The 26,244-nt window shown below is 40.6% G+C and overlaps 1 protein-coding gene across 5 annotated transcripts in view; it reads right to left on the bottom strand.

The window, feature by feature from the left end:
* kcnma1a (potassium large conductance calcium-activated channel, subfamily M, alpha member 1a) overlaps positions 1–26,244 on the bottom strand; it is a 372,710-nt gene that overhangs the window by 22,286 nt on the left and 324,180 nt on the right. For 4 of the 5 annotated variants that reach the window (XM_060925806.1, XM_060925803.1, XM_060925801.1 and 1 more), the window contains 4 exons: positions 17,080–17,173; positions 10,337–10,460; positions 6,084–6,308; positions 5,501–5,693 (listed from right to left, as the gene is read on the bottom strand). In XM_060925806.1, the coding sequence (XP_060781789.1) occupies positions 5,501–5,693; positions 6,084–6,308; positions 10,337–10,460; positions 17,080–17,173 (636 nt within the window). Of the gene's footprint in view, positions 1–5,500; positions 5,694–6,083; positions 6,309–10,336; positions 10,461–17,079; positions 17,174–19,017; positions 19,313–21,001; positions 21,007–21,391; positions 21,473–22,329; positions 22,363–26,244 lie in introns of all 5 variants that reach the window. The other variant, XM_060925802.1, reaches the window with a different exon arrangement.

The raw sequence follows: 26,244 nt of genomic DNA on the forward strand, positions 1-26,244 counted from the left end.
TGCCTGAAAGTTTGTGAACCCTTTAGAATTTTCTATATTTCTGCATAAATATGACCTAAAACATCATCAGATTTTCACACAAGTCCTAAAAGTAGATAAAGAGAACCCAGTTAAACAAATGAGACAAAAATATTATACTTGGTCATTTATTTATTGAGGGAAATGATCCAATATTACATATCTGTCAGTGGCAAAAGTATGTGAACCTCTAGGATTAGCAGTTAATTTGAAGGTGAAATTAGAGTCAGGTGTTTTCAATCAATGGGATGACAATCAGGTGTGAGTGGGCACCCTGTTTTATTTAAAGAACAGGGATCTATCAAAGTCTGATCTTCACAACACATGTTTGTGGAAGTGTATCATGGCATGAACAAAGGAGATTTCTGAGGACCTCAGAAAAAGCGTTGTTGATGCTCATCAGGCTGGAAAAGGTTACAAAACCATCTCTAAAGTGTTTGGACTCCACCAATCCACAGTCAGACAGATTGTGTACAAATGGAGGAAATTCAAGACCATCGTTACCCTCCCCAGGAGTGGTCGATCAACAAAGATCACTCCAAGAGCAAGGCTTGGAATAGTCGGCGAGGTCACAAAGGACCCCAGGGGTAACTTCTAAGCAACTGAAGGCCTCTCTCACATTGAGTGCGTTTACATGCACATAGAGAAAATCGAATTTCTGCCGTTGCTTGACTGAAATCAAAGTTCTAAATAGCATGGAAACACCTTAGCTAGGCTGAAATTGAACCGAACTTGATTTCTCGTAATCGAGCTACACGACCTAGATTATGTGATTTTTGCCGAGCTACTTAGTGCATGTAAACTCTATCGAGCTACGTAGTCGAGCTACTTACTTCAGCACTGCCCCTTCCGGAAGTGACAAGTGACGAGACCACAAGCGGGAAACACAACAGCCTCGGTCGAAAAAAAAAAAAAAGCAGCCTCGGTCGGCATGACACTTCACCTTAGCCGCCACTTTATTAGGAACACTTGTGTCTGGGCATGTACGCACCCATTTCCAATTAGTTGGTCAGTTATTAGCATGTTAGCAGGCTAACAGTTAATATGTTCACCATTACAGATCAACTTCAACTTAGTGGCCATTTTATTAGGAACACTTCTGTTCGTACATACAAACTCTCTAAAATCAGCCATTTCAGACCACTGCAAACGACATAATCATATAATGAATTGGGAAGAGGCCAGAGTCATTCGCGCTGAAGAGAATAGATATCAGCGTTGGATTTTGGAGGCAGTGGAGATACGTAAGCGGACACAGAGGACCATGAACCGGGATGAGGGAGCGTACGCGCTGTCACATACCTGGAGCGCCATCCTGGGGCAGCAACCTGACAGCAGGAGGCGTGGACTACCTGTCAAATTGGGCGGGACGTTCACGCCTCCATAGAGTAACATCAGCTGATAAGGCACGTCACCACTCGACATCTGGTGACTGTTTTGAAGAAGGCGGAAGTGTTCGCCGAAACTGTCAACAAGCGAGGTAACATACTTAAAAATACGTGTCTTAAGAAACGAACTTAAAAGAATACAAACACTCTTCTTGTGAACATGGAACTGATAACTTTGTTTATACTCTTGAACAGTGTTGCCAGATTGGGCGGTTTCCTGCTCAATTGGGCCTTTTCAAGGGTATTTTGGCAGGTTTTGAACGTACTTTGGGCTGGAAAACATCAGCAATATCTGGCAACACTGCTCTTGAATAGCTCTTCTTCATGATGACAACCGGAAGTGTACCAACACGATGGGGCGTGTAGCGCCACCTGTGGTTCGGGTGCACAATGTACCTCACACAATAGCTCGATTTCCTTGTGTGCATGTAGGATTGGATTTCTCTGGCACCCCTGCTGGGACCCTTAGCTCGATTACCGACAGCAGCTCAATTTGGATGTGCATGTAAACACACTGAGTGGCTCTCTCACATTTCAGCACTTTAGAATATGTATCATAGTTTTAGCACTTTATAAATATTATTATTATTGGCTAATGTTAATGTTCATGAGTCCACCATCAGGAGAACACTGAACAACAATGGTGTGCATGGCAGGGTTGCAAGGAGAAAGCCACTGCTCTCCAAAAAGAACATTGCTGCTCATCTGCAGTTTGCTAAAGATCACGTGGACAAGCCAGAAGGCTATTGGAAAAATGTTTTGTGGATGAATGAGACCAAAATAGAACTTTTTGGTTTAAATGAGAAGCGTTATGTTTGGAGAAAGGAAAACACTGCATTCCAGCATGAGAACCTTATCCCATCTGTGAAACATGGTGGTGGTAGTATCATGGTTTGGGCCTGTTTTGCTGTATCTGGGCCAGGACAGCTTGCCATCATTGATGGAACAATGAATTCTGAATTATACCAGCGAATTCTAAAGGAAAATGTCAGGACATCTGTCCATGAACTGAATCTCAAGAGAAGATGGGTCATGCATAGCCTGGGCCCGCCCATCCTAAGCGTGACGCAACACGAGGGCCTGTTGCGAGCTTAGTCTGGCCAGGCAAGCTATCTACAGCTCTTCCAAGCTCCCGAAAAATCGGGAACCAATCAACTTTGAGCATCTCCAACGGCCCTGGGTAGAGGCGTGTTCAAGGCACTGACGTAGTAGAACTGCGACCGGAAGCCATAGATTGTTTACAGAATCTATGCCGGAAGCGCTTCATTCACGAATGTTGTATTGAAAGCATTCAACGGGAAGTTCTCATTGAAAACGGAGCAAAGAGCAGCCCTGGAGGTATTTGTTCAAAGGAAGGACATTTTCGCCTTGCTTCCGACCAGCTTCGGTAAGAGTTTAATAATAGGATGTCTATGGTTTAATCTACCAGTTAGCCGTCGCGTCACATACGTCAGAGGAAAGAGTGATGTGATTGGTTTAAGCTTCGTCACAGCCTTTTCTGGCTTCGACCAGTAGCAAACTGAGGCATTTCAGGGAGGCGGGTCAACCACGGGCTCTGGGAAACGGTTGGGCTTAATATCTTGGCCAGACCAATAGCTCATAGAGCTTTGAAGTCGCGTTAGCCAGACTAGGTCATGCAGCAAGACAACGACCCTAAGCACACAAGTCGTTCTACCAAAGAATGGTTAAAGAAGAATAAAGTTAATGTTTTGGAATGGCCAAGTCAAAGTCCTGACCTTAATCCAATCCAAATGTTGTGGAAGGACCTGAAGCAAGCAGTTCATGTGAGGAAATCCACCAACATCCCAGAGTTGAAGCTGTTCTGTACGGAGGAATGGGCTAAAATTCCTCCAAGCCGGTGTGCAGGACTGATCAACAGTTACCGGAAACGTTTAGTTGCAGTTATTGCTGCACAAGGGGGTCACACCAGATACTGAAAGCAGAGGTTCACATACTTTTGCCACTCACAGAGATGTAATATTGGATCATTTCCCTCAATAAATAAATGACCAAGTATAATATTTTTGTCTCATTTGTTTAACTGGGTTCTCTTTATCTACTTTTAGGACTTGTGTGAAAATCTGATGATGTTTTAGGTCATATTTATGCAGAAATATAGAAAATTCTAAAGGGTTCACAAACTTTCAAGCAGCACTGTACACAATAGCATTATTACTTCTTAAATCTAAAAATTAATACAATTAATTTTAAATGAATAAACTCAGCATGTAAATTAATGTATTTGTATACAATTATATAATTACTTGATTTGTCTAACTTACAGCATTTTCAATAATACTATTATTTACATAAATGCTGTAAATATATAAAAGTATTGACAGACAAATGCATTTAGATTTATTTATTAATCATTGGGGCGGCACGGTGGTGTAGTGGTTAGCGCTGTCGCCTCACAGCAAGAAGGTCCGGGTTCGAGCCCCGGGGCCAGCGAGGGCCTTTCTGTGCGGAGTTTGCATGTTCTCCCCGTGTCCGCGTGGGTTTCCTCCGGGTGCTCCGGTTTCCCCCACAGTCCAAAGACATGCAGGTTAGGTTAACTGGTGACTCTAAATTGACCGTAGGTGTGAATGTGAGTGTGAATGGTTGTCTGTGTCTATGTGTCAGCCCTGTGATGACCTGGCGACTTGTCCAGGGTGTACCCCGCCTTTCGCCCGTAGTCAGCTGGGATAGGCTCCAGCTTGCCTGCGACCCTGTAGAACAGGATAAAGCGGCTAGAGATGATGAGATGAGATGAATGAGATATTAATCATTAATCACTACATTTATTAATAAATTTGGATTTAATTAATTAGGTTTTTTTTATTTAATTATAAGTCCAGAGTAATGCTTTAATTTTTAGTCATTAAATGGTTGTATATAAAAGCTTGACATTGTATATTACTGTAAGAACATTTCTGCCCCCAAGGCTGTAGGAGAACATAATACGGGGTTCCCAAACAAACACACACGCACGCACCCCCAGGCACTGCTCATTTTGCACTTGTCTATACCTTTCCCTCGGCAATAAGCTTGCTGATTTAGTCATTTACACCTTCGTCTTCAAATTCAACACTGTGCAATGAGAACTAGGGCTTAGACACTTGGTTATAGAAATGATGCAGGGTAAGACGTTTTGATGTACTTTCTGTAATAATAATAATTTGCTCATAATATGTGATTATGTATGTAAACTTATATAAGCACTTATCATCAAATTGATTCTTTTCACTATTGAGCATTTTAATGAAAGAAAGAGGGAAACTTGTTCAGTAGTTCATCACACCAGATGTTTAGATGAATTAATAGATGGAGCAATAATGACACATTGTCTTCCTGTGTCTCTTCCACAAACAGAATGATAAAGGTCTATTATCAGCCGTGACAGGGGACCGATTCTTCACAAACGAACAGCCGCTGCTGCGTTACAAAGAGCATTCTGCTTAGTCTCACACATTTCTCACAAATGCTGTCATTTCAAAGCTTCAGCTCCATCGTTCTCTGCAAAAGTGACTCCTCAATAACAGTTGAAATCTTAATTGTTCTATGCCAGCTTGTGTGGGCTGTGTAATTTGCGTAATGAAGAGCAGCTGAAGAAGTGGTGTTGCTGATTTGTACTGCTTGCTTAATGATGATGAATCCTGATGGGCACAAGAGGGTTACATGTTTATCTGAATGCATAAACAATCTGCTCAACTCAATTTGTCGGCAAACAAATCTGCCGCAACCCCACTAATGGAGGCAAATAATGCACGGTCTGCAGTGTGATATTTGGGAATTTTAGCAGTGCTTTGATTAGAACAGAGATGATACCACATGCATGCATAACCAAAAATGCATACTGAAGGAGGACTAATTAATTCAGTGAACATGAATTTAATAAAAAGAAAACATTACGTAACAGAATAATGCTCCTGCTTCCATCTCTTAATTATTCGTTTCTATTGTGTTTGCTTTCCATTAAGGCATGGCTTAATAGAAAGTTTTACCCTTTTGTCTTTTAAAGCAGACAACCACCCATTTTGCAGTCTAGCAGACTGATGCTGCAGAGCTCAATCCTCTCAATGGTATGTGCTGAAGTGTCCGAGGCCCCTCTTTACCTTGGGAATTAGCCTGCAGGACCCCAATGCTGTCATCAAACTGCATAGATTTGATGTTGAGTGTTGCCAAGATGCATTCCTTGTCCTGCAGTGAAGCATCGTCGATATTGTTCTGATTGGCTGAAAGGATAACGCACATGTCGCAGAGGTTGATGTTTACAGCCCTTAAATCAGCTCGACTTAATGGTGTGCCCTTCAGCAGAGACAGAACAAGAGGCCCAGGGGGAGGTGGGGGGTAAAGAGGAGGGGAAAAAAAAAAGAAAAGAGAAAAACAAGTTAAAAGACTGAGCTTTGGACCACTAAGAAATTAGTCAACAAAATTTTCCCCAAAAGGAAGTGACATTCAGCTGATCTAACTATGCACACAAGAATATGTTCTCTAATCTAAAGGGTAGCCTTTGCCAGTGGCAGCATTTTGGCCCCAAATGCTGAGCCAAAGCAGTTTTAACAAGCTCTAAAGCAGTACGTGTTACACACAGCCAGCATAAACCTGGTAACAGGTGCTTAATTAGTAGTTAAATTGCTTTGCTTCCTCCTGCCTTGACTAAAAGTGAAAGCCTAATGCTTTATTCGGTGTACTTACGGGTAAGATGGAGACCTTGGGGAAGTTGTGAAGGGTTTCCCATTCCCTCCTCAGATATTCCAGTGAGCCTACAAATACGATGTGCTTTAGCTCATGGTAATGGAAGTTACTTGCTCTTAAAGGCATCACCAAGTTGCGTAGCCCCACTAAAGCAGAAGTGACGTCTCCAAATATACAGACCACGACGTGCCCACTCAGAACCGTCATGGAGGCCTCACTTCTCGTCTATAGAGAGAATCATGGGCAGAAAGCAACACCATCACAACCAGGCAGCACAAGCAGAAAAAGAGAAATAGCAACATATTACAACCATAAATATGAAAAAGTTGGGACGGTATGTTGAAATTGAAATTGAAAACGATTTGTAAATAATCTTTTGCATTCAGAATAATACATCACAGCATTTGATGTTTTACCGATTGAATTTTATTGCTTTTTCAAAATAAAGACTTATTTCAATTTTGATTCTTGCAACACATTATCTCTAGCCGCTTTATCCTGTTCTACAGGGTCGCAGGCAAGCTGGAGCCTATCCCAGCTGACTACGGGCGAAAGGCGGGGTACACCCTGGACAAGTCGCCAGGTCATCACAGGGCTGACACATAGACACAGACAACCATTCACACTCACATTCACACCTACGGTCAATTTAGTGTCACCAGTTAGCCTAACCTGCATGTCTTTGGACTGTGGGGGAAACCGGAGCACCCGGAGGAAACCCACGCGGACACGGGGAGAACATGCAAACTCCGCACAGAAAGGCCCTCGCCGGCCACGGGGCTCGAACCCGGACCTTCTTGCTGTGAGGCGACAGCGCTAACCACTACACCACCGTGCTGCCTCAAAAAAAGTTGGGACAGTAAAACATTTATTACTCTGTAATGCTGCTATTCCTTCTCACAACACTTAAAAGATGTTTAGGGACCCAAGACACCAAGTGATGAAGCGTTTCAGGTGTTATTTTATCCCATTCTTCCTGAAAGCAGGTCTTAAGGTGTGCAACATTTACCTTTGCCAAGGGCACTGACATAACCCCATACCATGATAGACCCTGGTTTCTGGACTTGTTGCTTGTAACAGTCTAGATGTTCTTTTTCGTCTTTGGTCTGGAGCACATGGCGTCCATTCCTTACAAAAAAAAAGACCTGGAATACTGTTTTGTCTGGGACAGTAGTGGCTCAATGATTAAGACTCTGGGTTATTGATCATGCGTTCAAGTCCCAGCACTGACAAACTGCCACTGTTGGGCCCTTGAGTGAGGCCCTTAACCCTCTCTGCTCTAGGAGCACTGTGTCATGTACCCCCTTGCTGTACGTTGCTCTGGATAAGCACGTCCGCTAAATGCCTGCAACGTAATGTCTAACCACAATACACGTTTCCACTGTGTGATGGTCCATCCCAGATGCCCCCGTCGTCAGAGAAGTCGACGGCGCTTCTGGACCCAGTTAACATAAGGTTTCCTTTTTGCACAGTAAAGTTTTAACTGGCATTTGTGACTGTAACTTCATATTGCAGTGTTTCATAAAGGTTTGCCAAAGTAATCCTGAGCCCATGTGGTTATATCAGCTATAGATGAATGACGGTTCTTGATGCCATCTGAGGGATTAGAGATCATGGATGTTCAACTTAGGCTTGTGCCCTTGCCCTTTATGCACTGAAATTCCTCCAGAATCATTGAATCGTTTAATTATATTATGCACCATAGAGAGTGAAATATCCAAATCCTTTCCTATCTTTCTTTGAGGAACATTGTTTTTAAACATTTCAATAATTTTCTCATGCATTTGTTGACAAACTTGAGATCCTCGGCCTGTCTTTGTTCCTCAAAGACTAGGCCTTTCCTGGATACTGATTTTGTACCAAATCATGATTACAATCATCTGTTGACATCACCTGTTTCAAATCACATCATTAACTGTTTTACCTCATTACTAGCCCTAAATTGCCCCGTCCCAACTTATTTTAGAATGTGTTCCAAACCTGAAATGCAGGAATGGATGTATCTCATCTCATTATCTGTAGCTGCTTTATCCTGTTCTACAGGGTCGCAGGCAAGCTGGAGCCTATCCCAGCTGACTACAGGCGAAAGGCGGGGTACACCCTGGACAAGTCGCCAGGTCATCACAGGGCTGACACATAGACACAGACAACCATTCACACTCACATTCACACCTACGCTCAATTTAGAGTCGCCAGTTAACCTAACCTGCATGTCTTTGGACTGTGGGGGAAACCAGAGCACCCGGAGGAAACCCACGCGGACACGGGGAGAACATGCAAACTCCACACAGAAAGGCCCTCGCCGGCCACGGGGCTCAAACCCAGGACCTTCTTGCTGTGAGGCGACAGCGCTAACCACTACACCACCGTGCCGCCAGGAACGGATGTATATTAACAAATTAAATGAAACTGACCAGATACAACATGAAATATCTCGGATTCACACTGTCTGCACCTAAATACAAGTTAAAGTAAATTTTGAAATCACTGCTTTCTTTGATTTTTATTTGCATTTTCCTTACCGTCCCAACTTTTTCTGATTTGGGTTTGTATTTATCTATTAAACAACTGCTACATACACTTAAATTAAAGCTATGTACTTGAGGATTTAAATGTAGTAGAAGTGGAATTAGACACAGACATTAAGCATTGTTTTTCAAAATAAATATGTATTACAGCTAACATATAGAACTAATTATTGTATGTGCCATAAATTTACTATTTAGTCTTTAAATATTTTTTCTAATACAAAAAGTAGAGCAGGTCTGTGTGATAGAGGCCTCACTGCAAAAGTAGATATATGCAACATAAACAATATTATGTCAGAATTTCTTGCTCAGGCCCTAATTTTGCACAGGTTCAAGCACAATTTGTGGGTATAATGCAGGTGGAAGTCATGTTTTCTCCCCTTTCAGGGAGAAGGAGAATTAGCTGATGTAAAAACTTTAGGCCAGATGCATGTATGTGAGGAGGCACATTGCAAAACGCAGTTTGATGTGGCCGCAAAATTTGCTCACAAAGCGTCTGAAATTAATGTTCAATTTACTAAGGCTGTAGCTCATTACACACACTGCGCCTGAGAGAGCCTACTACGATGTGCTCTGTGTGAGTTGCAAATTATGGTTTAAAAGCCCAAGACTAAAGAGGAAATGCAGTAATGGAGAGTTCAGTAATAAAAATAATGTGTAAACAAAGTTCATATTAAATAAAGACGATCGTATCAGAACAAGTCAACAGTGTGAAAGGCATGAATACAAGCATTTGATTTCTATCTGGTTTTTAAAAAAGATGTGTACAGAATACATTTAAAAAAAAAAAAAACTGTGATACCATTTTCTGGTGGGGGATTGCAGCTTCTTTAACATTTAGAAAATTGTCAAAAAGTCTTGCTTAATTTGTTCAATTTCATTATTAGATGCAGGAAATTCATGCATGTGTTAGTGACATATGACCAGGGTTGACTGATCTGCACAAAAAAGAAGGCCAATGGACAAACATTATTACAAGAAGTAGTTTCCATCAATAATGACTTGATCATGGTCCTAAAATGGTTTCATATTTTTGTCATTAAAAAAAAATTATATATATAACAAGCATGTGCTGACAGCTCAAATGTAGCCAGGAAACAGCCAAGTTGTGGTACATTATGTCAGAAATCCAGGTATTTCTATAAGTCATGATCTCACCTTGTCACAGGGGAAAATGTTTGACACTCAAGCCCTTTTTTCTGTTGTTCTGTCTATTTCTGCATTTTGTCCATTCTCTTTGGGTCTCTGCATTATTCTGAGATCAGTATCTTTGCCCCTTGCTTTTTTATTTAGATCATTAAAATATTCATATAAAATCTATAAGTGAAATAGAATTGTATATCATTCTACAGGTCACTGTACTGCACAGTACACACTTTGTTTTTAAAGGGAATGAAAGAAGCTGTGTTTTATTGGATCTCACAGCAGCAAGTCTATCTGTCTAAACCCCTTTATATATTAGTGCTACTTTGCACTAGGTGCCAGTGGTCATGAATGTACATACCTCGGTGTTAAAACTGATGCTTCTAGACCACTTTATCAACATATTTTAATTGTTCACTTATTTAAATGTACATAAGACATGAAACCCATAATGTACATGCTTTATGCATCTATGTGTATGTTAGGTCAATGAGTGAGTGTGCAGTGAGTCTCTCATTAGCGCTTGTGTGTTAGATGTGTAGTGTGTGTGTGTATTTTGCAATAGTACGGAACAGTCCCCACCAGAATGACTTTCTCAATGTCTTTGGAAGGACACCAGTGAAACATTCCAGTGGAGTCGTATCTCTTCACGTTCACGTCCATATTCTCAATCTGTTCATTTCCTGGGATAAGTAAAGGGTCATGTCTGTACAGTAGAAAAGGGAAAAAGAAGGAAATGAAAATGTAATTAGATCACCATTATGATTATAGAGTAAAATAAAATAATTAAAATGTTCAAAAAGCTGTAGTTGCAGTTTCTTATTTTCTTCATTCCTGCAGTTTCTGGCCTCTTTCTTTCATTCTTAAAATAATTTTTGCTAACCAAATGGTGGAACTTTTATTGAACTCCTAAAATCTAACTAAATGCATAGCGTACTTTAATTGTATGCTTAAAAACAATAGGTAAAGTATAGTTCAGACAGTCCCTTGTTCAGTATCCTATACACGACAATATGTATTATTCTATCCACATTCACATGTGCTGATTGGCTACTCTACTACTAGGCTATCAGTTCATATAGCGTGAGTAGAGAAAAACAAAACTGCGGAGTATGTCGCTGAACCAACCAAGGACGAAATTAAAAACTCTACTCGAAAACAACCCCCCCCCCAAAAAAAAATACAAAAAAGCAACAAAATATGGAATAAAAGTATTTGATGGTGAGAATGCATTGTTTTTATTTTTCAAGAATTATTATAGCAGCATTTTTCACAAATTGCTACTGTCATTTCACTGGTTTGTTTACGTTCTAAGTGGAAATGATTTTGTTGGATGTTTTGTATCAAGTTTTTATTTACTGAATTTGCACAAAATAAAAATAAAATGCTGTTTCTCAAAATTCGGTGAATGTGGATAGAATAAAACAGTTATTCCACTCAATCTCGTCGTACATGTGGCTTATAGCCAACTCGGCACTACGTGCCTCGTTGGCTATCAGCTCATGTATGACTCGATTTCGTGGAATAACTTAAATATTACATTATTGCTGAACCAAATAGTACAAGTAACTAACTGGAAACTGCACGTTGTCTCTAAAATGTAAATTACCGTATATGACCAACTATTACACATTAATGTCCAGGTTATGAAGAATTATTATTGCTAATATGGAGAGCCAGGTGTAAGAAGTATAAATGGAAAGACCTGTTGTAGAATTATAAACTGAATTATAAACACTCCACATCTGAGAAAACATTTAAAGGAACAGTCCACCGTACTTCCATAATGAAATATGCTCTTATCTGAATTGAGACGAGCTGCTCCGTACCTCTCCGAGCTTTGCGCGACCTCCCAGTCAGTCAGACGCAGTCAGACGCGCTGTCACTCCTGTTAGCAATGTAGCTAGGCTCAGTATGGCCAATGGTATTTTTTGGGGCTGTAGTTAGATGCGACCAAACTCTTCCACGTTTTTCCTGTTTACATAGGTTTATATGACCAGTGATATGAAACAAGTTCAGTTACACAAATTGAAACGTAGCGATTTTCTATGCTATGGAAAGTCCGCACTATAATGACAGGCGTACTAACACCTTCTGCGCGCTTCAGCAGCGCATTGATACGGAGCTCAGATATCAATGCACTGCCAAAGCGCACAGAAGGTGTTAGTACGCCTGTCATTATAGTGTCTCAATTCAGATAAGAGCATATTTCACTACGGAAGTACGGTGGACTGTTCCTTTAAGGCATGTACATCTTTAAAATAATACTTTTACTTAGTTCTATAATTAAAGCATATGTACAAAGTAATTTTCTACCCCTCATTAATGCTAGTCACACTGCTGTTGTTTAATACAAGGGCAGAAAATACATGACTGATGTTATGGATTTATTTTCAGTTGATACTGTTGGCTATCCTGCGCACTGCATTTTTCTTGCAACTGCATTTTTAAAAAATCAATTATACAATAATGGCCCTTTTCCACTACCCTTTTTCAGCTCACTTCAGCCCGACACGGCTCGCGTTTCGACTACCTCAGAACAGCACGACTCAGCTCGCTTCAGCCCTGATCAGCACCCAAAACTCGCACGGTTTTGGAGTGGGGCTGAAGCGAGCCAAACCGAGCCGAGTGAGGCTGGGGGCGTGAGCATACACTCCCCTGTGCACTGATTGGTGAGGAGGCGTGTCCTCACATGCCCACACACGCCCCGCGAGCACGCTGGGATCTGTAAACACCGTAAACCCGGAAGAAGAAGAATTACGAATTACGAGAATTTCTGAAGCCTTATGTGCCTCGTCTCATCTATACGCTCTTGCCAGTATCTGTTGGCGTTGTCGGTGACAACAAGCCACAGCACCAAGACCAGCAACACTAACGACTCCATGTCCTCCATGTTTATTGTTTACTATCCGGGTCGTGAGACGACCGCTTAAAAGATCACTGATGTCACTGTTTGCGCCGCTTAACGACATCATGTGACGTCCACCCACTTTCGCTAACTCCACCCAATGTGTCCACCCACTTCCAGCCAGCACGGTTCAGCACGGTTGTAGTCGAAATGCAACTCCAACCGCCCCACTCAGCTCGACTCAGCCCAACTCAGCACGGCACGGCACGGCTCAGCCCAACTCAGCCGCGTTTGTAGTGGAAAAGCGGCATATGTAAACCACCCTCGTAAGGCTTACTGTAAACGGGTTACATGTGGCAAGTGTACCTTTTAGCTGGTACATTATCTTATAATTGTGACATTAATCAAATAGCATATCCACAAAAACCTATCAGCCAGAAGCGGAGCAGGTATACGTGTGACAAGGCCATCAATGTCAGAGTGGGTCTGTTCACCCATCATAGTGTGTGTGTGTTGGTGACACACACTGGTGACAGTGTTCGAGTGGAAGAGAACGAGCCTCAGCAGCACGCTCACTGAGTGGCACTGGAATGGAAAGCCAATTACTGGCTTTTACCTCACTCGGCTTCTGACGTGCAGTGACCTCCACCCCCACCCCTAGTAAAAGCTTTAACAGGGCTGCACTTTAAATATTTTAGGAATTTGCCCGATCTCATTTTGCTCTCCTGAACTGAAGGCCATTAATGTTTCAGAAAAGTGTCGCGGCCAAACAGGCTAATCTAAAACAGCATGGCTGGGTTGCTGAAGCTGATCTGGGGGAACAGTGACCATGAAAGAGGTCCTACTACTCTGCAACTGCTAACACCAGAACTAGCATATATTTAGCACATGGGATCACCTGGCTCCCATGAAAGCACTCAAAAGCACTCAGCAATCTGTCTAGCACAGAGCGGCTTTTCTGAATGAATACGGGGACTGCTGGTTTGTTATGGGCGTGTGTGGGTTTTGGCAAAGAAAAAAAGGTTAAAAAACTGATAATTAGGGCATTATTAGTGGACGTTGGCATACAAAGTTCACCGACAAGCATATGCTGAATGGATTTTTTTTTGCAATGTATTTAAAGATAAAAATATAAAACTAGCAAGGTAGTTGTTGATGTACTGAGTCCGATAATGCATATCATACGTTTTTGTGGGATTCTATCATTTATGAGAGCACTTTGGGAGGAAGACCACAGGATGCTTGTCAAGAGGCCATAACAATGTCAACAAAAGCCCACTGAACAGTGCACTACTAGAGAGCTGATAGGGTCTGAAAGCCTGCCTTTGAGGTAATAGCCTGAGGCCACACCAAGCAGCTTCCTCTCGGCTCCACAGCTACAGGGGTATATGCTTCCCCCCCCTTTCTGTGCCTACACTACGTACATTCCCTCAAACTCTCATTATTTGATGGCAACTAGAGTTCATCACCATGATACTGTTCTGGTCTACAAAGAAAGATGAGATCAACTGCAGTTTATGCTATTTATTTATTTTTTTTAATATCAAAACCGTGGTACAAATTTTATTGAGCTAATAAATACAATTTATTACATAAGCAGGAGATAACTGACAATTAGGGCATTATTTTATAATATTAAAACAGAAATGACATAGGAAATCAAACAATGTTACAATCGTTTTTTATTAGGAGTTCTGAGGTCTTTTCTCAGATACTCTTTCTATGTTACTGTACGTTTCCAGATGGCTTTTAGTCTATTATTTTATTTATTAATTAGCATTTATACTAGAGCAAATCTCCTCATGCTGCTTTGCTCACCTGTCATGTATTGGTCCGTTACACATTTGCTGATGGTACGTTTTTTATTGTGTAATTTTATGCGTGTTGTGCATTTGGACCACCCCTGTTTATTTATAGAATAATGAATGAGGCATTGGCCTTGTTTCCGATATTTGCATAATGAGAGATAATATTCAAGCAAATGAATTCGCATCTACGACTTCTGCATCATTATCAGCAGTCCAAATAAATCAATTTAAAACAAAATATACTATCAAAACAATTTAACACTCTACAGGAAATGATGCATTCAAAATAAGGCACAATGATAAATAACTAAAAACAAGCGACTGCGCTCTCTTTCGCCAGCCTGTCTCCTGAGTGAGTTTATTCATTGACGATGCTTTGAAACCTCCCCCTTTCACTCTACATTTCAATGCTGTTTGACTGCCGAAATATCACATCAAAAATGTGCCAATTAGCACGCTGGCATTGCAGAGATGATATCAGGCGGTGGGCAGGTGATAATAACACTGAAAGCATTTAGTGCTTTTTCACCCCAACTGAATATTTCATTATATGCTGTGTGTTTCACCAGTCACTCTGCGGACCCCTGTCACTTCCATCTCTTCACTATGTTGATTGCCACTGCACACCTCTGCCAAGATAGCTTCACCTCAGCACTGTCAGCAAAGCCTGCCAGTCACTGCACAACTCTCTACTCCACGCCACTCCAAACTAGCAAGATGACACCGCTGCTCTGGCAGCAGATCGTGGCAAAATGCACTGTGACTTCCCACAATTAGATAGGCCTCAAGGTCTATCAGAAAGTCTGCGTACATTTTGTTAATTTCAGTGAGGAACAGCTCTTCATTGTCTGCATGGCACTGTTGATTACCAAAAAAAAAAAAAAAAAAAAATACAAAAGATGGCTTCGTTAACACAACAGAAATAAAACGCACCAGGTTTCCTTCAATCCATTCAAACTCGAGGACCACCAAAGACCATCTCAGCTTGTAAAAGCAAATTGTGTGTTTTTGTTTTTTTTTGTGCTAAATCACATGGTGAACATTTTCAAATTTAATTCTGTAATGTGTAACTGTAGCTCTTTAATTGCCAAGGGAGTGCCCGAAATGTGATTTCGTAGAGTTATAACCAGAGCAGAAGTTGTGCTCAGAGTTGGGCTAGTTGCTTTTCACAGAGTGTTAGCTATTCTAACCCATCACTTGGCAGTCACTGACTCCCCCAGTCCCTCTCCAGCAGCCTATGAAAGGAGCCTTTTGCTTTGAAATTTTTCCCCATCATGCAAACTGACAAAGGCATGCTTTTCAAAAACTCACAGCCAATCTGTTGATCATTATTTATTTACGACAGCCTACAGGCATAAAAGTACGTAAAAACCATAGTTGATATGGTATATGCGTATTCCTTCCATGTTTGTACAATAAATTATCCCTAAGGCTACCTTAAACAATCACTTATCGTTGTGCATAAAACACAATTTTTGAGGCTAAAGTATTGGTGTATTGACAGCAAAGGTAATGGCTGAAGAAGTGCACAGGTCTGCTTTTGGTAATTTGATGTTTTGCTGCAGGGCTATGACTTGAAAAGCCTACACCTAGAACTGAGAACCTGTCATCCAGTACCCAAGAGCCAGCCGAACACAGAGGCACCCTAAAGCACAGGAAACTTTGGCACTGCTTTGAAGCATTTCAAAACAGGGTAAATAACTCCCAAGAATTATTATCACTCACAGATCAAAGGGAAGATGCATATATTACACGGCAAACAGGGACCATCATCTCAGCACAGAAAAATCGTTAGGAGCGTTAAGAACTCAAAACTCAACATCTTTTTAAGCGACTAGAAGAAAGCGAGGTATTTTTTATCTTTATTTTGCCTTTTACAATTTGTTTAAGGGTACACTGAACTGTGTTCCTGTATTTATCCAAGAAGATCATTTGTAAAATACAAATGATAGTATGTAAGTGATGAGTCCAACTCCTATACACACACGTACGTACATTTCAGAACCAAATTACTAATAATACTAAATTACATGAGAACTGGAAACAAGTACATCTTGTCTTGCCTCCCTGAATCTTGCTCTATGATCTCAAATGGACGTCCTCATTTCTGGAGTTTCTGACCTCCTGGCCATATGGGCAGAAGACAAACCCTTTTATCGGTCAAAATCATTATAATTCCCTCGGACAGGATAAAAGGAACGTAATATATGAATTCATTTTTGATTGTGATGATACATCTCACATATGGCCTTAAGTTCCAAAAACACTACTCACTGGGGCTCCTACAATAGATGAAGAGCCTGAGGCTAAGTAACCATATGGGCATCTCTGATTGGCTGCTGCTGTCATTAGTGCCACCGCTGTTTAAGAACTACATGTGGACGAGACTTGGGGGGGAGAGGGGGGGTGACAGCTGAGACTTAAAAGCAAGAGTATTTTTCAAACAGCTTTTCATAGCCTCTTTCATGACAGAAATATTTCAGCTCTATCATTAAGCGCTGACAGGCTGACAGCTTAAACGCCTGAGCCTTAGAGGGCTCCTCTCCTCTCCTTCGCTCCCTCGCCACTCCTCCTACTCCCGCCAAACCCATCACCATCCCTCCCGTCTTTCTGCCGCTCTCTCTTTCCTTTTGAAGGCTGCAGGGAGCGTCTTGAAATCAACGTCTTACCTCATCACTTTGGGTGAGCAGTTGGGTGAATTTCGCATGCCTCCGTTGCGCTGCTTCTTTTTGGGTGACAGCGCTGATGGATGCTCGTCTTCAACTGCAAACACATGCAAAGAGTGTCAGTCTGTGGACGGCAGGGATTGTAACGTGTGCTGGGGATGACATATTAAAGAACACAAAAGGCAACACTCAATCAATCATGACAAAATAAGTCGGAGGCGACCTCCGAAAATAGAAAGAGAACATCGTTAGTAGGGGCAAATGTACATTTTCAGGAAGGCAAAAAAGCCACAAAGGACACTCATTAAGACTTGAACTCAATGATTACTACGCTCCTAAGTGTCAGCAATCTGTATCAGTAATGTATCACCTCTCTTCTGCATCATTGTCCTTACATGGAGAACAGCTAAACCAATGATGGAAGGAGTGTTTGGTGGGGGAGTTGTACGTTTTGCTTTCCAGTGGATCACTACTTGGCAAAATCAATTCTCATCATCTTACTTGTAACTGATGAGTGTGGGCTGGCCTGTGCATGTATCCCTTCATGGCACAAGCACTCTGAACCCACTGAGCTCACTCATCTAATGCAGAATCACCACTCCAAGAGGAAATTACTGAGGTGCCTATGAATGTCAAAAGCATCCCTGCTGCTGAATGTACAAATCTACAAGAGTGGAGCTGCCTGAAGGTCAATATCATCCTTACATTCTCAGGAATGTCAGACTTAATAGCAATGCTACACAGTTCTATAACAAGTACAACGCTATGGCTTATAGACCTGTGTGGAAACTATGAACGGTGCAATGTTTGTTACGGTATTTCCATTATAATCTTTTTCATTATAAATTCTGTATTAACTGTGGTGTAGCATCTATGCAAAATATTTATCAGTATGATACCCCGCCTTTCGCCCGTAGTCAGCTGGGATAGGCTCCAGCTTGCCTGTAGGACAGGATAAAGCCGCTACAGATAATGATAAAACGTAATTATAACATATGCCTTGTACAAGTCTTAATCTGTTGTCCATACTAGAAAGTCTCTATTTGAGCCTTAAAAGAGAGACACTTGTATTACACTCCAAACCTGCACAAATGTGGTTAGACTTCAGAATCACAGTACATAATTCAAGAAAAAGTTTACCAGCACTGCAAGTAGTTCCACTATAAAGCATATAGCCTCTGTGGATCACTCTCGTTTCAGCATCATCCAATTGCACTAATGAAAAAGGACAAATTTAAAATGCTCGGTCTGGGTATGTACCAAATGCCACTGTTTGACATTTACAACTACACAGTGGCTAGAGCAACATGAAGCAGTAATCAACTTTCAAAATATCACTTGCAGTAAGGTGCCATGGTGCAACCCTTTGTTTTCCTGTTAAGACTAAGGAGTAAGTGGCGTAGTTGGGCTAGGCCACACTCCTGCCCTTGCTTCTCCAAATTAGACTGCAGAGATTTATGAGCTATTCGAGTGCCCTTCAGTAAGAGGCTTAACAATGAAATAACTCTACCTACAGCATGGCTGCTTCAGCAAGTCCCTGCTTGTTCCAAATTGCATTAGGGCACCTTTACAACTTCAATCAAAACAGGATCAGTCCAGTGAAGTGTGATTGCTATTCCAGACCACAGGCAACAATAAATGCTGCTCTTTTGTATCAGTGCTCAGACAACGGCATTCCCTGACTTAGGCATACAGACGGAGTGATACAACTTTTCAAATGGCATCAGCAACAGCAGAGATGGAGACAGTGGCAGTGGAATAGCTGCACTTCCAAAGTCTCCTTCTGTGCAACCTAATGCACCCATGTGCACTCTCCAAACTGAACTGCACAATACTCCTGGCAACTGCTGCAATGCATTTTCACACATGCATACACAGTGCTAGGGAGGGGGATGTTAGCTCTGTTCCATGCAAGGTGTAGACTGGTACAGAGGCACCTACAGGGCGTGGCCGGGCAAGTGGAGGTGGTTATGGAAGAGGAGAGCACCGACGAGCACAGGGAGGAGGAGGGCATGGAGGAGTCGGGGTGGTAGCTGTATTTCCCAGGCAGGCTGCGGGCCCGATTCAGGTCAGCCAGGCCGAGACCTCGGAGTAGGGGTGGGACTGGAGGAAGCAGACTTCCTTTACGGTTAATTACAAGGGCTTCAGCAGAACGCTCCATTGCCAAAGTTTGTGGGACAGTCAGACCGGTACCTAATTTACCTGTGTGATTTTGAAAAACGGGTCTAACTTCCTCCTTTACAGTCAAACAATGGAAGATAAGAACAGTGAGAAAATTTTTCTAGCACAATCAATTAATTTAAAAATTCAAAAGGCAACTATTATTGGTCATATAATTTTGTAATTTCATTTCAGAAGTCAACAGAAATTGCTAAAAAAAACAGAATTTAATAGGGAAAAAAACTATTTTATATGAATTGGTTTTTACTAAACAAGTTGTAAACTCATGCCATTAGTGTCGTCACCAAGAATGATCCAAAACTCTTCATTAATTATTAATCCCTACACTGCTTAAAAACACTTTTAAAAATGATAGTATAAAAATCTAAATTAATGTGATTTTCTTTAGTGGACAATTTTATTTTCACAATTTCTATACTATTTATCATTGTATACAGGTGGTTTTATTTTATTTATTTATTTATTTATTTATTTATTAAAAAAAAAAAAAGCCACACAATTTGCCATCAGATTTCTAAATAATTAACAAAAACAGCTTGGCTGTATTACACACCAATCAACCCATTAGCATGTGCTTGAAGTGAAATGTTCAATACAACGTTTACCTTGCCATTGCTACGAGCATAAATTAATGAAAGGATCTCTTCTTCACTCGCACTTATCAAAAGAACAGAATAAAACACTACGCCTGTTAACGTCTGACTGAACCAGTCCATAGCAATTACAAGCACACTGCAAGTTAGATAGATAGATAGATAGATAGATAGATAGATAGATAGATAGATAGATAGATAGATAGATAGATAGATAGATAGATAGATAGATAAACATTTCAAATTGGTTTAACTTGGAAATGCAAGTTCACCTGCTGCCTTGAAAATGCAGGTTAACTCAATTTGACGATTATCGTTGTTTCAACTCAGAAAAAGTCTCAGTCAGTCACGACAACAAAGTAATTCAAGTCTAACCTTTGAAAACTTGCACAGATTAGTTCAAATTAAAACACTTTTCAGAGCTTATTCAGTTAAAGGGAAAAAGTAAGTGGACATAACTAAACAAGAATGAAATCAGTGTAGATAGCTAGCTAGCTAGCTAGTTTATTTCAACAGGGTGGCCCATTCAGCACAGCTGGTATCCATAGGGGCCCTGCAAAACTATACTAATTTACAATTTCAAAAATACAATATGAAACTATATTAATTTGTCATTTTGAAAATGTGTTGCAATAATCTTTAATAATCTCATTAACATGATTAATCTAAAATTTTTATTAAAACTACTTAAGGACAATATGATGTGAAAATAGTTCATTATAAATCTGTGGATCTCGAGACCTTGTCACCTGCACTGGAATACACTGCCAGAGCAAATCACTTCATTTCCATACCCATTTAAAAATGTGTGATCTGCTGATAAAACATGCTGAAGTGCTAAACCTGAAGTGTACTAGTGTGAGCACGAAGTATTTTACATGGACTCTTATCAAACACCTTTCCTTCCACCACAAACTGGAGACTACAACATAATGACATCTATACAAGAGGCAAGAGGTTAACCAATATATGGTGTAAGTGGAAAAACAGGTTTCCTTCTGCTCCCCAAACCTAGCTCTGAGCAATAAATAGATGGTTATTTCTGCCGTCAGCTGCCGCATAGATTTAAAGGCAGCCACAGATAACTCCTGGATTCATCTGGCCTCTGTCAAACACATGCAACATTACAGAGTGGATATGTGCCGTGGCACTTTCACTGTGGATTTACAATAATCCAGACGGCAACTGTCCCTCCCTGAAATGCAAATGCTGTGATGAACCACGATTGCAGGCCCTTTATCAAGGCAGCAGTAAACTGTAAAATATGCAACTACAGCCTATGGAAGAACTCAATGAGATCATCAAGACAAAATGATTTGATATAATCATTTTGCATATTATTATTATTATTATTATACCAATATAATTCACACAGCAAAAGCATGTTATGCACATTTTAATCATACACTAAACATGCATATTATAAAAAAAATTTGTAAAAAATTATATATATTTCATAGTAAATATAAAACAAAACTTATTGCTATTTCAGAGTCTGCTTTGATAAAGCACAGCTCTGTGCTGGGGAGTAAGTGATTTACCTAAAATCCATTCTGCTTTGAACCGAACCCCAGCCTCTCTCTGACCTCCTGTTTTCCCTGGAGTTGTAGCGCCATCTGCTGCTGAAGGCAGCACAATACAAACACATCACTGAAATTCTAAACATACACTACAGGCCAAAAGTTTGTACCAGTAACTCAACTTGGAATGTTAATAACAGACAGACAGACAAACAAACAAACAAACAAACAAACAAACAAAGAAATAAAACGTTTCCCCCTTTTCAAATAGCAATAGGTGTAATAACATGAAAAAGGCTTGATTAAATGCAGGGATAATCTATCACTGATTGTTAATCTGTTTTTCTTAAACTTTAAATTCACATATGGAGGTCAAGACGGTCTGTTCCTGGGACAGTATTCCAAGTCTTTATGTGCTCTTTACAAGTCTTATATTGTTTTAGCAAAGTGCATTGGTCAGTGGAAGGTCAAGCTCATCCCAAAGCTCGATTATTCAGACACAGTGACTGCTGGAGCCAGACCATCTGGACTGCAAACATGATGTTTTGTTCGCGCTTGCCAAACTGACTTTTGAACGGCGACTTTAAAAATCACCGTTTGCGTGCTTACATTTGGCCTGTAGTGTATGTGCTACTTATGTGCACAGTATTACTAGCTTCTACATCCCCTTTCACAGGGAGAGCAGGTGTATTTTACACCATTGGTGCCTGATCTTTCACCTGCACCTTTCTGAATGCAAAAGAGTAGATTTTTTAAAAATTGAATTGTACTCCATTTCTTAGGTCATTACAGACGTTGACCTACACATACAAAGTCCAAAGAAAGCAGATTTGGAGTGTAATAGATTTTTGTTTGGGGGGGCTCAAAAACAATAGCACAAAAGCAGGCTAGCCAGGTTCGATGAAGTGAGATTGATGAGTGAAACAAAGGCTGAATGTGCAAAACAGGAGAGAACTTACATGATGTAACATATCCGTTATAATTATATTTGGCTGAAGAGAGTATAGATACAAATAAAAGATTATGAGAGAGGAGAGATGAAGGGAGGGAGAGAAAGAGAGAGAATAATAATGAGAAGCAGTAAACAAGCATGGATCACACTGATCACATGGTGATAAAGAGCTTTAGGTTCAAGCAAATTAAGCATATTTAAAAATCCAAAAATGAGAGAATGGAAAAAGACGAGATGAAAACCAAGCAGGCCGTCCTCGGTTTCTAAGCCAGGCTGACTGAAGATTTACCCTGACACACTCCACACCCTGCTAACCATACTGACATCCTCATCATCAATACACTGCCTGGCCCAAAAAAGGTCACCATTTGGATTTAAATAAGCAAATACCTGAAAGGCTTTGATTGGATAATTATTGCAGTGATTAATGTGTTTCAGCGGACAACAATTCTTTTAACCCTCACTGATGCAGTGAGTAGCTTCTCATTTCATAAACAACCACGTCGGAAGATGTATCCTGTGGTCGTGGGAAAGATGTTACTGTTTCAGAACAGCCAAATTATTGACTTGTATCAAGCAGTGGCGGCTGGTAGTCTTTCAAACAGGGGAGGCTGGTCGGTTACGATATTTCCAGATTTTAAAAGAAAAAAAGAAAAAAAAAACATCAATTTTGCCCATACAATCAGCCTCTGATCTGGCTGATTGTTGGCAGGGTCACAAACTGTGAAATAACAGGTTCTTTTGGCCCATTAGCCTACTGTCCAATATACATGATGGTGGTGTTGGGGGGAGTATATTTTAAAATTGTGGCATGTTGTTTAAAAATTGATCATTATTGAAAGCAGCTCTTTGTCAGGAACCTCAGCAGTAACAGCAGAGTGTTCTGGAATAGGCACAAGCACTGACCTTGGGGAGCCAAACATAGAGCTGGGTGCCACACATTTCATTCAATGACACTTTCCCTATATTTTACTTATTTTGACTGAGAAATGTTTTATTGACAATTTTGATAACCCTTCACTTTTAATCCAGGTCTGTAGTGTGAAATGTTCTGTGTTTTTGTTTACAAATGTTTTCCAAATTGTAGCTGTGTTTAATTCATATCCAGAAAAATATATATTCCAATATAATATACTCAGCATAAACATTTTAAATAGATTCTATATTTTTGGTCCATCCATGACATATTACTAAAGTAGCCTATTTACTGTTGTTGATGTGGGTCACTTGCTGCTAGCCAATTCACTTTCTCGTACCAGGAGAGCTGAAAGGAACGAGTATTATTCCCTACCTTTTTCACCAAGTCAGTTTGAGGCGTTGGTCTACCCTGCTCTTTAATTTTAATTTTTTCCTTGAAAGGAAGACTGGCAAATGGCTTCGCCAAAATTAAATCAGCAATGCTTGGCCTCCGTGCGCAGCTGTCTTGCTAGCTGACTAGCCCCCTCAAGTTCAGTCACTCAAATAAACTAAATTTCTGGAACTATGATAGCAAACTTGACAACACTATATTTACACTTTATTTACAATGAAAATATATACAAACTAAAAAAGCTGGTAGAAACCGTATGTAATGAATGAAATCGAAATGTAAGCTGATCTCTTACAATACACCACAGCACTTGCGAATCTGCATGGGACTGAACTGAAATTCACCGCTGCCTGTCTATATTTGAAACGAGCTGTCAATCAAAGAAAATATCCGGCCGCTTTCACCAATCACCAGTCTCCTCACGGAAACTGCCATGTCCCTCCCACTGTGAGGCTGGGAGTCCGGTGTTTTTGCAGTATTTGTCCAATAACCGTCTTGCATTTTGAGATTGAAAAGCGCATAGCTCCCAAATGCCATTGAAGTCCACTGAGGCTGGGAGTCCGTGGGACTCCGTGGGCGGGCGTTTTTGCAGTATTTGTCCAATAATCGTCTTGCATTTTGATATTGAAAGCGCATAGCTCCCAAATGCCATTGAAGTCCACTGAGGCTGGGCTGCATCGCGCTGTCACGAGGGGGAAAAACTCACGCACACATTAGGCGAACTGGGGAAAGTTATAAGGGAATGATTTCGCACTGTAGTTGGGTTGAGCACATATATTTCTATGATTCTGGATCTGAAATAGCAATGTTATAAGGTCGGCTATAACATAAGCCTAGCGCAATTCATCCTACACGATGTTCATCATTTTTAGAGGAGGCTGAGCCTCCCTCGTTGTCTTAGAGCAATCGCCCGTGGCATCAAGCGAAGAAAACAACTAAAGAGATCGCTGAAATGACTCGAACTGGGTTAAGAACTGTAATGCATCATTAAAATTTGGAAGGCCAGTACTGAATCCATCAACTGTGCAGAAGAAATGTGGTCAGGAAAAAAAAATCCTGACTGACCATGATCGGAGATCATGTAAACACAAGTCAAATCAAAGAAATTGACAGTAGAATTAATGGCAGCTATGTTTAAAGCTATAGGGCCTTTCGATTTCATGAAATCAGTGAATTTAGATCCTTCTGAAATTTGGTCATTGTGATGCATGTTTATTTCTGCAGTATCTCAAAAAAAAAAAAAAACAGGCCATTCTGAGGCTGGGAAGTTATTTAATTTGAGGCATTCCCTCGCAAATAATGTGCGTGAAATCACTTGCTTCACACAGTCAAGCAGACAGAGGAAGTCCGTGTGCGCATGCGCAGGTTTACCTTCTTCTTCTTTGGGGTTTGACAGCAGCTGGGGTCCACAGTGTTGCATCACTGCTATCTATCGGTTTACCTTGACCGTGCACTGACAGTTACATCATTCTGTCACTAAACAAACAGCTGATCACACCGAGGTGCTCGCTGACCACCGATATTTATTAGTCTGGTCCTGCGCTTCCTTTCCTTCGCAACATAACGTCTTTTCTTCTCACTTTCCATTACTGTAGTCGGTCTTTCACATTTCATTCGCACACTCACGTCCTCCATTTTTCTCTCCTGTTTCAAATTAGGGCCACGTGGCCCTAAATTCATTAAATTGTTCTATTTTAAAAAATAATAATAATAAAATTGGAAGTCTGTGATTCAAATTCAGTAGCTTTCGGTCCACTAAACAAAAATAATTGGGTGTCAGGGAAAATTCTTTTTATGACCTAAACTTGAAAAAATCTGAAAGGCAGTCTACCTTTAATAAGGAAATGAAGAGCATTTCCATACATGGTGACAAGAACTCACAGGATTTTCATTAGCTTTTATTTTTATTTCATCTTTCTTTTTTTTTTAATTTCAGTTTAGTTTTACAAGTGCATAATTTTATTTTTATTTTGAGGAATTTTCTAGTTTTAGTTTAGTTCTTAATTTAGTTTTAGTGTTAACTTTAGTTTTCCAGGTATTGCACAGCCATACAGTAGATATTCCATAACAACTAGATAACTAGAACACAAGCTGTTTACTTCTGGCACAATTAGACTCCAGATTCATTTGATGATTGTCACAGATATCCCATTTTGTATATCATGCTAATGAATATGCCCTGTGGTGACCTGGCGACTTGTCCAGGGTGTACCCCGCCTTTCGCCCGTAGTCAGCTGGGATAGGCTCCAGCTTGCCTGCGACCCTGTAGAACAGGATAAAGCGGCTAGAGATAACGAGATGAGATGCTAATGAATATACCGATGAAAATAGTTATCTTCAAGGAGACATATTTTACCCCTTTTCAATTCAGTTCAAGTTGTTGAGATGTTTTTGTAATGTTTGTGAAAGGCACAAACATTACAAAGGTAAATAATTGAAAAATGTACAGCATGTCCCTTTTAACAGTCTCAAGTAACTATATAATAAACAATTAAAAAATATATTCCTGTAAGTAAAAAATCTTTTTTCCCCACTGAATGGGAATCAAACTCCGGCCACTGCAGTAAGAATGTCATTTGCTAACCACTGCAGCACCACAGAGCACTGGTTTCA

This window comes from Neoarius graeffei, chromosome 7, assembly GCF_027579695.1.
Source record: "Neoarius graeffei isolate fNeoGra1 chromosome 7, fNeoGra1.pri, whole genome shotgun sequence".
In the NCBI taxonomy this organism is placed as follows: Eukaryota; Metazoa; Chordata; class Actinopteri; order Siluriformes; family Ariidae; genus Neoarius; species Neoarius graeffei.